Here is a 13,347-nt window from a genome sequence, read left to right on the forward strand (position 1 = left end):
TTATTTTCTTCTCCTATGAGGTAGGGCCAAGGAAGGGAAAGACTTATATGCTTGAAAAATACTACCCAGAACATTTTGTTTCATCTGTCAATCTAAGAGTACATTAACCTTGCCTGGAAAATTCCATTGTGATATTAAGAAAGTGAATTTCCAATGTTAAAACTCTCAGTTTCAGGAAGAGCTTTCCATCCCCCCACTGCCAACATCACACAGGAAAATGCTTTGCGAACAATTGCAGGCTGGGTTTGCCTTTTAACCTGAAGTTTCATTTTTTTTTTCAGTTTTTTGAGCTCTAAACCACAAATTAAGACACATTTTCCTGTCAGAAAAATTATCCAAGATAAAAAATAGTGGGAAAAATATTCCTTTAGTCAATAGAAATTATTCAAACATTGAAAAGAACTGCTCTAAAAGACCACAAAAATAGAACTTTAAACTACAAAGTGGAAAATACAGTTATTGATATTTGAGCATTTTCAAATATCAACTCTTGTGTTTGCTATGCAGACATTTTAAACACAGAATTCAATATTTAGTGTTTCTCAGGGTCTACCAGTCAAGCAACAGATCTTAACGGGGGAATGCATTGTATTTGAATTCCAGAAGAATAATCATCATAACAAACAGAGCAGAAAAGCCAGGCACCATTCACAGAAAACAGAATGATGGAATAAATGAAATATAAAGACCTCGCTTAAAATATATGCTCTACAAACAAGCTTTTTCTGTCCCATGCTGACTCTAAGAAGCTTAGTATTTGTACATTGGTGAAAACTGCTCCCTCAAAAGAGATGTTCGTGACAATACTTAAGCCTGCTGCTATCGATCACTTGACAAATATGAGCAGCAAGTGATGATTACCTCGAGCGCAGGACTTTCTCCTTTCTGTGCAAACTCAGCATGAGAGACAGGCAGTCACAGAGCTTCATACAAAGCCCAAAGAAGAATGCTCTGCAGTTAGCAGCAGCTATTGCTTGGATCCCAGAACTTGCCCCAACATGATTGGTCTGCATAGGATTACCACCCTGTCTGAGACTGCAGAAAGGCCAGAGAAATCACCCACAAATGCTGTCATCTTAACCCATTTCATTTTCATGTTTAAGGAACTTAAGGAGTCCTGTCCATACATCAGAGCTCACAAAATTAACACCTTTGAGACATAAATAAGCTCCAAAAAAACAAAAACATATACAAAACAAAACAAAAAACCCAGTTCCACAGCTATACTCGCCAGTTGAGGGACCTACTCTAAAGTTTGAATATTTTCCTGGTCAGATTTACCTCAAAGAAGCCAAAATCTCAAAATCTATTGGGTCTCCTTGGAGGTTATAGTAAAATTTAGTTATGGCCAGAAGTCTTAATTAAACTTATTTTAAAAAGTTAAGCACACATAAAAGGAATGGCACAAAATCTAATGCTATCTGAATCTTATTTCTTATTAAATTCTTCTTTTATATTAATTTCTTTAATTTTATGTGTATGAGTGGTTTGCTTGCATGTGTGTATTCATAACACTTGTGTGCCTGCACTGGTCATAGGAAGGTAACAGAAAAGGGGTCAGAGCTTAGGCACATTCTTTTCCAATGCAGAGTCACCATTTCCATCACCTTAACAGTGGGAAGATTTCAGCCAGTATCAACAGAGAAAATGGAGACACTGTTATTGGCATAAAATAACAGTTCAGTAAGAGGCAATACTTTAAACAATGAGTAAAGCCTTCCTACATGTTGTCACTAAGTTTGTCACATGTTGCTGAGGTTGTGTGCTGTAGTAAGCAGTGATGTAGGAAGCACTGCGGTGCTATCATTGCTTACTGAGTCCTCCTAATTTGGAGTAGTTACTGTTATGATATTGCATATCTGTCTGGAGATAGTAGGATACCACAAATCAGAAGGCACTGCAGCCTAGTTTAAGTTGCTCTAGGTGGTGGTATTCATGCTCTAAACCTGAAAGTGTGTTTTATGATGTGAACTACATATGTTGGGTTTAAAATCTCATATAAGGTTTGCATACTCCCAGATAACTTAAAGATGAATATATGGTACAGTATTTCCATTATAAAATCCTAAGTCGAAAGAACAAACTTAAAGAATGTCTAAGTAATTTAATTTTTAGTTTATACTAACATATGATAGCACAATTATAAAATAACACCATGGCATGTATAAAGTAAAAGCAGGCCTGACAAGCTTACTCATCCTTCTGTAAGCATTCTGCCTTCTGGCTGCAGCCTTCCATCTACAGTTTCAGAACCTTCAAGATGGGAGGCAGAGCTCAAGTGTGCTCACCCTCATAACTAAATTCAAAGTTCAACGTAGTGGCTCCTGTGGCATTCTTGATACAGTTCTGCTAGTTTTAAGTAAATTTTCTTATTTTCACAAGAGGAGTTGGAATTTAATTATTACTCACTGTTTCAAAAAGAGAATATAAATTGAAAGATTTGTTGCCATAAAAATTAGGATGAAAGCTCTGCATAGAAACAGTTTAGGAAACTGTGTGTGTGTGTGGGGGGGTATTCCAGTTATATGCAGACAAAATTGTTTTGGGGAATGAATAATAACAATAATGATATTATTGCACAGATGCCTTGAATTTTTGTAGTACTTTAAAACAACTGAAAATGCCATGGGACAATGCCATGCTATATTCAAGAAATACTGTGCTTGGCTAATTAGAAGATGGCTTCATAGGAAAGTCCCCGGTAAAAGGAGTAACCAGTTATTAATAGTTTAATAGTTAAATGCTTAACATGTGCACATTTCTTTGTGTTCTTTTACTATTTTAAATGTATTTCAGTTAACCTGTTAGAAGTTGTTCTATAGACTAGCACTTAAGTATGCACATGGAGTGAGTATGTGTTCCCTCACACATATGTCTATATCTAACTTTATGAGTATTTTACATCAAAATGGATAGTTTTGAGGGTTAGTGAAAAACTACAATGTATAAAGAACAGTGTATCTTACTATGAAAAAGAACCATACAATAGGGAGACTTTAAAAAATACAATATATAAAATTTCTGTCTTTAAACCTGAAATAGCATATTATAATAACAGATACTTTGAATTACAATTTGTGGAAAATAAGAGTACCTGTCTAGTTGAACAAAGCTAAATGATGGAGACTTTAGTTTGCTGTCAATTGCCAGACCTACAGGAGGGGCAGGCATAAAGACAGGGACTGGAAAATGTAAAATCAATTCTCTCACCCTTCTGAAAACAATAAAATGATTAGTTTTTAAAATTTTCTGTCACTTTTGTATATAATCTATCATGTCTGCCCTATATTAAGTTGATACAATGAAGTCAATTTACTGAAAAACACTATTTTATATTTCTTTCATCATATATCAAAAAGATCTTCAAGTATATTTTCTATCGAGTTTCTCATTAAAACTGAGTAGTGTTGTGCTAATCATTAGAACCAGTCTATCCTGTAAAATAACTGTTTGTTGGTAGGGAGGTCAGAGCATGGTGTATACAATTAAACCATTATTTGATTAAATGTGTTTCTCTGCGGTATTATATATTATAAACAATCCATTCCTAAGCAAGTAGATTTAATTTTAATGCTAAAAAACCCACCTGGCAGTTCCTGTAGAGATAGTAACTATTAAGTAGGATATTATCATAGAGCAAAGTGGGCGATTGGCTTCATTAATAAAATGACCAAACAAAATTTCATTAAATAATTAACTAAAAGTTGTGGCAAAACTTATAATTATTTTCAAACAAAAGGCATTTACTTCTGGCTACATATTGTTCTAATGAAGTTGTGTTCAAAGCTGTATGCTACATAACACTTTCTTAGCAATTCTGTTCAAGTTTTGGCTGCTGCCACGTGTGCAAAAGTCCCTCAGCACACTATTATCAAGTGCAACATACTAATGTATCAAAGACTTTAAGTGACTTGGTTTTTTGCCATGTCCTTACCATTGATATTGAGAACTTCATATATGAATACAATGAATTATGGTCATACTCTTAGCAAAGTAACTTTTAATTATCTCTAGATATTTTGTGATATATAATTTCTTTATTCCTCATGTTGTCACAAATATATATTGATAATTATTTAAGACTACTCCATAACTGAAAATACAGGTAATTTTACTTCTAATATCTAAATGTTGACAAATAGAAATTAACATTATTGTATTAATTTTAAAGTATTAATGTTACCTATTTAGAATCAATGAAAATGTCCTTTATATCAATATAAGATGATCATGACTTTTAGTTGTAACAGTTATTGCATTTTTCTTACATACCTCAGGAACTGAAACTCCTGCAGTGGGCATAGTCTGCTGAAAAAGAGAAGTTTATATAAAAGCAGAAAAACTAAAGCTGAAAAGAAAACACCAATGATATTACCATACTATGATATATCTGTAAGATGCATGAACTGGAACCATAGTCTCTTCATATATATATTCTATCCCCGGATTAAATAAGAAATGTTCAAAGCAAACTATGTAAGATTGTAAAATACCTTACCAAAGGGTGCCTTCATTTATTCAGACTACACTGACAACCACTCCTGCCCACTACACTAGCTTCCATTGCCTTTGTGCATATACTTTATTTTTACAGTGGCAATTTATTAATATCAATTTAATTATTAGCTTAATCATTAAGAGTCTTTTTTCTTTTACTTAAAAATATTGTTTTCAAATAATATATTCTGATTATAGTTCCCCTTCCTCTACTCCTCCCAATGTCTCCCAACCTTCCCTCCCATCTAGATCCATCTCCTTTCTATGGCTTCTAGGGAATAATCATAAAACGAAGTAAAGCAAAACAAAAGCAATTACATTAGAACAGGACAAAGCAATCAAACACATTGAAAAGAACCCAAGAAAAGGCATAAGAAACAGATAGATACAAGCGACCCACTCATATATACACTTGGGAATCCGATAGAAACACAAAACCAGAAGACAGAATACATACACAAAGGACCTGTAAGGTGAAAAGATATGTAAAAGTATTAATAAATAAAATATTTTATAAATTAAAAAGTCTTGACACAACATTATGAGATAAGGAACCTCCAAAGATGGCTTTGTTTGTGAAAGAACTCATTCTCAACTGGCACAGACCTTCATATAGCAATCCCTATAACTTTATGTCTTTCTCCTTATCAATACCAGCATTCCATTTTCCAGCAAGCTCTCATCTCTTCCTATAGACTCTGCCTTTTGGATGCATGCAGAACCAATGGTACTTGCCTCTTTCCATAATATGAAACATTACTGTTAATAAAGTCTATTACTATTAGTAAACCTTTTACTATTAGTAAATTCCATCACTATTAATAAATTGCACAACTTGTGTGTAATTAAATAAGTACCAACCTCTTATTTGAAAGTAGTTTTAAAAAATTAAGCTAATCCAAAAATTGTAGCCTTCATGAGAGTACTTTTCCATTATATACCACTGCCATGACTTTCTTAGTACCTTAGAAACGTGTGTGCACATGTGCATACATGTCTGTGTGTGTGTTCACATGTGTGAAAATAAACAAACAGAAGATTAATAACTTCCAAAAGCCTGCAATCATGGCTTCTGTGGAACTTATATAAAATACCAATTTGTAAAGATAGTTGAATCTTACACACAAAATACCGAATAAAATTTCCTATTTTTTAACCTTGAATTTCTTACGTATATGTATATAATTATATTCCATCTCCCTCTCCAGTTCTAGGCCAGGTGAAGAAAGATCCAGATAATGTTGGATTACCATGGTGGGTATTAAAAGAGCAGACATACAGAATTCTGTTTTACTCTCTTAACCCGTAGAACTCTATGAAAAGTAGGAAATTAGAAACAAATAATAAATGTAAATAATGAATGTATACCTATGTCTAAGATGGGTAAAAACCCAAGGCACCCTCAGAGATGTACAGCACAGTAGAAAGAAAGGAATCTGATGCACCTGGAAATGTATCTCAGAGAGTTTTACAAGAAATGAACGTTTACTAACTACAACTGTATTTAGAAGACCCTTCTATAACATGAGTAGCAAATACTGCTGCCACAGATTTCTGATTAAAATGTCATTACATTGTGTGAAAGTCCTCTGGTCAAATATCTCACTGACAAGAAAAATGTACAGAAGAAATTTGTATTATGTTAAAGATGGATTTACAAGAGGCTTGGAGGAGTTTTCACTGAGACATTCTTGATTTTAATAACAATCGTGGCTTCTAACACACTCAATGTGTCGTACAGGTGAGTCAATGAGTGATGGACAAAATGTGCTCTTTCCACCAAAGTCAGTTCAATGCTATGTCAGCCATATTAATCATCTATCTTGTATTGATCTTTATCCAGATTTATGCCATGAATCAGGGAACTGTGAGACTCATGAGCAACCAGGATAAGACATTTCTCAAGGACCCTGTTTCCAACTTAGAAAAGTACATTCTTCTTCGCTTGTATAACGAAGCAACTTATTAGGAAGCTAAATGAGGTGGTTGTGGTGCAATAAATTGTTCAGGATAACAACTAAATATAATCCATGCATCTAAAATGGCACCCCTTTTGCTAACAGCTAAATAAGCAAATAAAAGCAGTAGAACATATGTTTTAGAATACGCACACATATTTAAATATGGGCAGGATACATGGGAATTGCTGCTAGTTTTCAAGGGTGTAAATATAAAAAATTTACTAAGCAGAAAATTGTGCTCAATAGTAGAAGGTGCTTGTTGAAATGTTAAGGAATTTGCATCACATGTTAAGGAATTTGCATCACAGTAGATGTGATTTTCTCTAAAACTGCAAGTTAATAAGGAATATAGGTTATGTATATAGGTGTGCAAAGTACTTATTATGTATATGGTATGCAGTATTTATACATATAAGTGCATTTCATTCAGATGAAATGTATTAATATGACTATACAGATTTACATATGAAGAAACACTTATAGTTGCATAACAAAATTAATAGCAGTGATTGAATATAAATTTTATAGTTCCTAGTATACACTGTACTGTGTTTGGTAAGCATTGCAAAATTTGTAGAAAATAAGTTATGTGCTACATTTCCATTCTAGATTTTAAATATACATTAGGTTATTTCCATAGTGACATGAAAATAAAAATATGTACATTATTCTGGTAAAAGCAATGAAGTTTCTAGGTTTGGAAAAAAGTAATGGCTATACATAGATTATATAAGAGAGAAATAATCTGATTTGTTTTCATGGTGACTTAAAGTTCTTTTCCTACAAATGAGGAAATATAGGTAAGCAGGCTGCTGGAAAACAGTGTGTGATGGTTAAAAGATACAGTTGTGTAGTTAATCTCACAAGGTTCTGAATGCAAAAACCCACAGGGGTGAAAAAGTAATACAAATGTGAGAAAAAGACCTAAGAACTGAAGAAAAAAGCCAAAGCTATATAAAATATTGGCAAAAACCGCCACCCAAAACAAAAACAAGCAAACAAACCCCTCAATGGTTCAGGCATAAAGTCAAACAAAAATCTATTGCAGAAAGAACTCAAAACCCCTCTGTCACTTTGCTATCACTTGTCTTGAATTAGTAGTTTGTGGATACTAATATGGGAACTTCCTCTTCCTTAAATCTGGAGGGATCTTCTATCATCTCAGAGTCTCTAGGCTTACAGACAGGTGTGGACATGGAGACAATAAGGAGGCTGGCTGAATTTTTCTGAGCATTGGAATAGAGTAATTAATCATGAGAAAGAGAAGCAAGCAAAACTGAAGGCCTACTCCAGGTCAGGTGGCATCAACACCTAAAGCAGGAAGACACCAGTCTGAGAACTTCTCTGCCTCCTTAGAGACACTTGTTGAAGTGTAAAAATGATGGAAATGCCCCATCTGAGAGCTACCTTACAAACAGAATGAGTAGGTAAAGGGTGGCTATTAAATCAGCTGTCACAGGTAACCTCTTCTCAGATTACATTAAGGCCTCGGGCAGAAGAAAAATCAGTTGCTACTTTTCAGAACACATTTTCAGGTATCATATTACCACTTTCCCTCTCTTCTGTACATATTTTTAAATATTGAAGATGAAAAGAATAAATGTTTTAGTTTTGAAAACTATCTCGAGTATATAATTCTCAATGTAATATATTTTTAATTAGAATTAATACAGGAACAGTATATTTTTATTTAATCAATGAGAGATGTGAGTACAGATGAATGTGATTGATTTTATTTAATCGGTATCATTTTAATATTAAATAGAATACACAGAACAGATAATTAGTTTAAAAGATGCATTTTCCTTCAAGGAACTTATTAAGTTCAATTTAATATTGAAGAAATTGTAAAATCCTATTATTCTTAAATACGTATTAGGATATTTCTTGCCTTTGTATTTCCTAATATGTAATCACTTTAAATTGACAATTTAATCCAAATTGTCACAGGACAAAGAAAAATCTTTCGTGGAAATTATTGAAGATTTTAGTTAATTTAGGAACATAGTATTCACGATAAAAGAGTCGTCAGTTATTATGACTAAAGTAAAATTATCAACATTAGGCCTATACTTACATATGAAACTACATTAGTTCAGAAAGTTCCTTCTACATTTGAAATCTCACTTAATTCTCTTATTGAACCAAATTAACCTGTTTTCAGATTAGCACCAACAACATTTTAAAAATTAAATGTTTAGCATCAAAAATTAGAGTTAGAAAAAGAAACTCCTGTTGCTGGCCAATGTTCTCAATTTTGAAATAACAGAATAACAACTTAAATTATTAGAGCTGAAGATGGAGCTCAATGGTCATGAAGTTGCCTAGTATACTAAGGTCCAGGATTGATTCCCAGTACAACACACGCGCACACACACACACACACACACACACACACACACACACACACACACACACACACACACACAGAGAGAGAGAGAGAGAGAGAGAGAGAGAGAGAGAGAGAGAGAGAGACAGAGACAGAGACACAGAGAGAGAGACAGAGAGAGAGACAGCGAGAGAGAGAGACAGAGAGAGAGAGACAGAGAGGAGAGAGACAGAGACAGAGAGAGACAGAGAGAGAGAGAGAGACAGAGATACAGAAAGAGGGCAAGACAGACAGACAGAGAAAAAAGAGAGAAATACAGAGACAGAGAAAGAAAGAGTCAGAGACACACACAAAGTGTTACATCTGTAAAACGTTTCTATTTTGGTGGTGATTAAAAAGCAAAATATCTTTAAATATTAATGAAAAATTCAAAATATTCACAAAAAGTAAATAAAGCAAAGCACTGGTAAAGGTCAGTATTGATTAATTCGGCACACCTATTCCTGCAATGGTATCCTGAAAGTACATAAATAAAATTATTTTAGTACTATTTTTTTTGGCTTTTCAAGACAGGGTAGCTCTGGATGTCCTGGAACTAGCTGTGTAGACCAGGTTGGCTTGAACTCTCAGAGATCCTCCTGCCTCTGCTTCCCAAGCGCTGGGATTAAGGGTATGAACAACATTTCCCAGCTATAAAATTATTTTAAACTGCTTGCTTTCTTTTGTATAAAAGGATATGCCACTGACATAAGAAATGAATGACAAAAGTGTTTTAAATACAAGGAAAGAATAAAAATATAAAAGAGAAATCAGAATAAAGAAAAATTGCTCATAAAGGGCACATAGTCTTAGCTAGAGGGGTAAAGTTATATTTTCTCACACATTAAAATAAAACATGTTGTGGGCATAACTAGGGTATAGAAAACGAATTCATTTTAGTTTTCATGAACTTTATTTCATATTTGTTTCAAAATTTGTTATATATGTGTAGACTCAGGCACACAATCATAACACAATTTTTTAAGTAGTTCTATGCTACTGGTGTCTTTTAGTAAAGTGTGTGTCAATGCAATATGTGAGCCCAATGAACTGTAAATTATTTTTTATTTTCTATAGATACTGTTATATCCAATTAAAATGTAAGTGTCAAAAATAAAACTTTTGGAAGCCATGTATATTATGACATTTTTCTTCTATTGAAAGTAGATTTTTTTATTCATACACTATATTGTAAGTATGGCTTCCCATCCCACTACTCCTTCCTGTTCCTCTCCTGTTCCCCTTCCACTCATATGTACAACCCTTCTTTTTCTCTCTTGTTAGAAAACAAAAATGGCATCTATTCACAATAATAAAATTAAAATAAAAACAAACCAGAATAGGACAAAGGAAACAGTGCAAAGATAAAGCACAATAAGCACATATAGACACAGATCCATACATGTTTCCACACACATAAATCCTCTAAAACATAACTGGAAAACATAATATACATCAAAAATGATTGTAAAGTAAAAACAAAAACAAAAACAAATACAAAAACATAAACCTGACCTCCCTAGGCCCTGCTCCAAATGATATGACAGATTCTGAAGATCCCCATGGAAGGTCTCACCCTCCCTGCAGAGCAGAAAGGGGATGGAATGGGGGTAGGGGAATAGGGGAGGAGGGGAGGGAGAGAGAACTGGGATTGACATGTAAAGAAGCTTGTTTCTAATTTAAAATATGTCTTATTAAAATTCTAAAAAAAAAACCAAAGAAACAAACAAAAACCCTGACCAAGTATTTTAAGACAAAGAACTTAAAAAAAAAATGCCACTGAGTTTGTTTCTTGCTGTGCATGGGGCCTGCACTATTCTTAAATACAAACCTTTCTTATGTTTGTATAATTTGTGAGATGCCACTGGAGAAGACAGTCTCTTGCCTAATCACTAAGGTCAATTTTATAAGCTTGTATTAATAGAAATTAAATAGCAAAATTATTTTATTTGTGCCTGTGATATCAGTTGGAAAAATACTTGACATGCAAATTTATGAACCTAAACTCCAGCCCCAGAATCCACATAAAATAGCTGGCATGGTGACATGTGATTTAAAATCTCAGCCCTAGGAAGGTGAGCACAGACAGATGTATAGGGCTAACTGGCCAACCAACTTAGCCTACCTGGCATCCATTAGGCAAGTAAAGACCTTTGTTAAGGGAGCAGGAAGGTTGTGTAGCGGGAAGAATAGAGGAGAAAAAATAAGAGATACCATAAGAGAGGTGGCCATTATAGGTTTAGAGAGAAATTAGTCACTAAGGAAATATCCAGAGATCCACAAGGATGACACCAACTAACAATCTAAGCAACAGAGGAGAGGCTACCTTAAATGCCCTCCCCTGATAATGAGATTGATAACTTACTTATAAGCCATCCTATAGCCTTCATCCAGCAGCTCTTAGAAGCAGAAGCAGACACCCACAGCTAAATACTGAACTGAACTGGAATCCAGTTGCAGAGAAGGAGGACTGATGAGCAAAGGGTAAAGACCAGGCTGGTGAAACCCACAGAAACAGCTGACCTGAACAAGGGGGAGCTCTTGGTCCTATAGTGATAGCTAGGAAATCAGCATGGGACTGATCCAGACCCCAAAAATGTGGGTGTCAGTGAGGAGGCCTTGGAATTCTACGGGCCCTCTTGTAGTAGATCAGTACTTATCCCAAGTATAGGAATGGACTTTGAGAGCCCATTTCACAGAGAGGGATACTCCCTCATCCTAGACACATGCGGAGAGCCTAGGCCCTATCCCAAAGAGTATGATAGACTTTGAGGATTCCCCAATGGAAGGCATCACCCCCCCTGGGCAGTAGAAATGGTATGGGATAGGTAGTGTGTTAGTGGGGGGACAGAGTAGGAGAGAATGGAGAGGGAACTGGGATTGTTTCTAATTTAACTAAAAAAATTGAGGAAAAAATGTTTCTCCCCAAAGGCAAATATAAAAGTAACATTATATGAACTGAGCATGTTGTATTTAGGTACATATCTTCATATGCATGTAAATATGTGATATACTAACAATTCATGAAATATAGACCACGATTAGAAAGTGAGCAGGAGTACAAAAGTGGACTTGAAGGGAGGGAAGACAAAAGAGTAATGTATTATAACCTCAATTTTTTTTTATTAGAAGACAAATTGGGAAATACCCTTGAGTTAATTGGTACAGAACACCACTTCCTGAACATTACACCAGTAGCACAGACACTGAGGTCAACAATTGATAAATGGGACCTCCTGAAACTGAGAAGCTTCTATAAGGCAAAGGAGACAGTCAGCAAGACAAAACGGCAGCCCACAGACTGGAAAGAGATACTCACCACATCTGATAACCTCATTTTTTAAAAAAGTTAAAAAATAATTTCTACATATTTTACTTTTAGTAGAGATTCATTTTATTTTGATCTCAGAGACTTTCATTGTTCTATGTTATCTCTATGCACATGTAAATAATCTCTTTATTTAAAAAATCACAAAAGATCATAAGCACCAGTGCACACAACATTCACACAGTAATATGGTTTTTACTGTGATTACTTCACTATTTCTCCCATTACTAACATATAAGAGCAACATATTTATGTCTGATAGAAACATCTACATATATATCAGTTGAGTCTAATAGAAGAGAAAGAATGAATGATGCATAAGCAAGAAGAGAGAAAAGAGAATCAAGCCATTTTCCAAAAGCTAACATAACAGATTAATAGCTCTCAATCTGCTACCCATAATACATCTATAATACTGTCTGCTATGCCTGTTGTTCCTCTACATAAAATGTGTTCAGTGTTCTACTGCTTCCCAGAATCAATATAGATAATGAAAGAATATTGATAATAATGATTACAGCCAGAGCTTAGTTTTCCTTTTCATCATTCTTTGTAAAAACAACCTTGAAGAAAGAGTATATGATAGAATTTGTTCTGATCTTTTGTTCATCTGAATATCCAATGATCTCATGCCAATGCATTTTCTAACCAGGTTAAAGTCCAGCTCTGTATTCACTTTAGGTACAATTGAATTGAGTCAAAAATTTACACTGACTGCCAGTCAACCTTATCATGAACTTTCATTATGTGCTTGTAATTAATTGGGCCCAGAGAACAATATCAGTCCTGAGTTATAGCCTCTTTTCCCCTGACCATATAATTAGAATATAATTACCCACAGGATATCAAGATGATGCGGAACCTTTCCTCTAAATGCGCCCTCATTAGGAAATAAGTCTCAATGTACATTTATTCAATCAGTGTGAATTAATTAAAATGTTACTGAAATAAAAGAGGGTAGCAATAAAGAGTGGCTGGCATCTATTAAGAGACTACCACTTGAGATCTTCATGCACAGTTTATGTTCAAACCCATTTAGCATGAGTAGGAACTTTGGTACGTAGTGGGAGCTACAAGTACTGCACTATAAAATCTGACTAAACAAATGCATGTGTATCTTTGTTTTATAATTCATTCATTAGACAGTGCCTAAAATATCTTTAAGGTTTGGGTAAGCCTCTAAATACAACATT

At 34.4% G+C, this 13,347-nt stretch overlaps 1 protein-coding gene across 6 annotated transcripts in view; it reads right to left on the reverse strand.

Annotated features, from left to right (window-relative positions):
* Positions 1-13,347, reverse strand: part of Dgkb (diacylglycerol kinase beta) — a 649,271-nt gene that overhangs the window by 465,600 nt on the left and 170,324 nt on the right. For 2 of the 6 annotated variants that reach the window (XM_035445436.1, XM_035445434.1), the window contains one exon: positions 4,273-4,305. The exons of 2 other annotated variants lie outside the window; for them this stretch is intronic. In XM_035445436.1, the coding sequence (XP_035301327.1) occupies positions 4,273-4,305 (33 nt within the window). Of the gene's footprint in view, positions 1-4,272; positions 4,309-13,347 lie in introns of all 6 variants that reach the window. 2 more of the 6 variants (XM_035445435.1, XM_035445433.1) reach the window with 1 other exon arrangement.

The sequence above is a fragment of the Cricetulus griseus genome, chromosome 5 (assembly GCF_003668045.3).
Source record: "Cricetulus griseus strain 17A/GY chromosome 5, alternate assembly CriGri-PICRH-1.0, whole genome shotgun sequence".
NCBI classification, from domain to species: domain Eukaryota; kingdom Metazoa; phylum Chordata; class Mammalia; order Rodentia; family Cricetidae; genus Cricetulus; species Cricetulus griseus.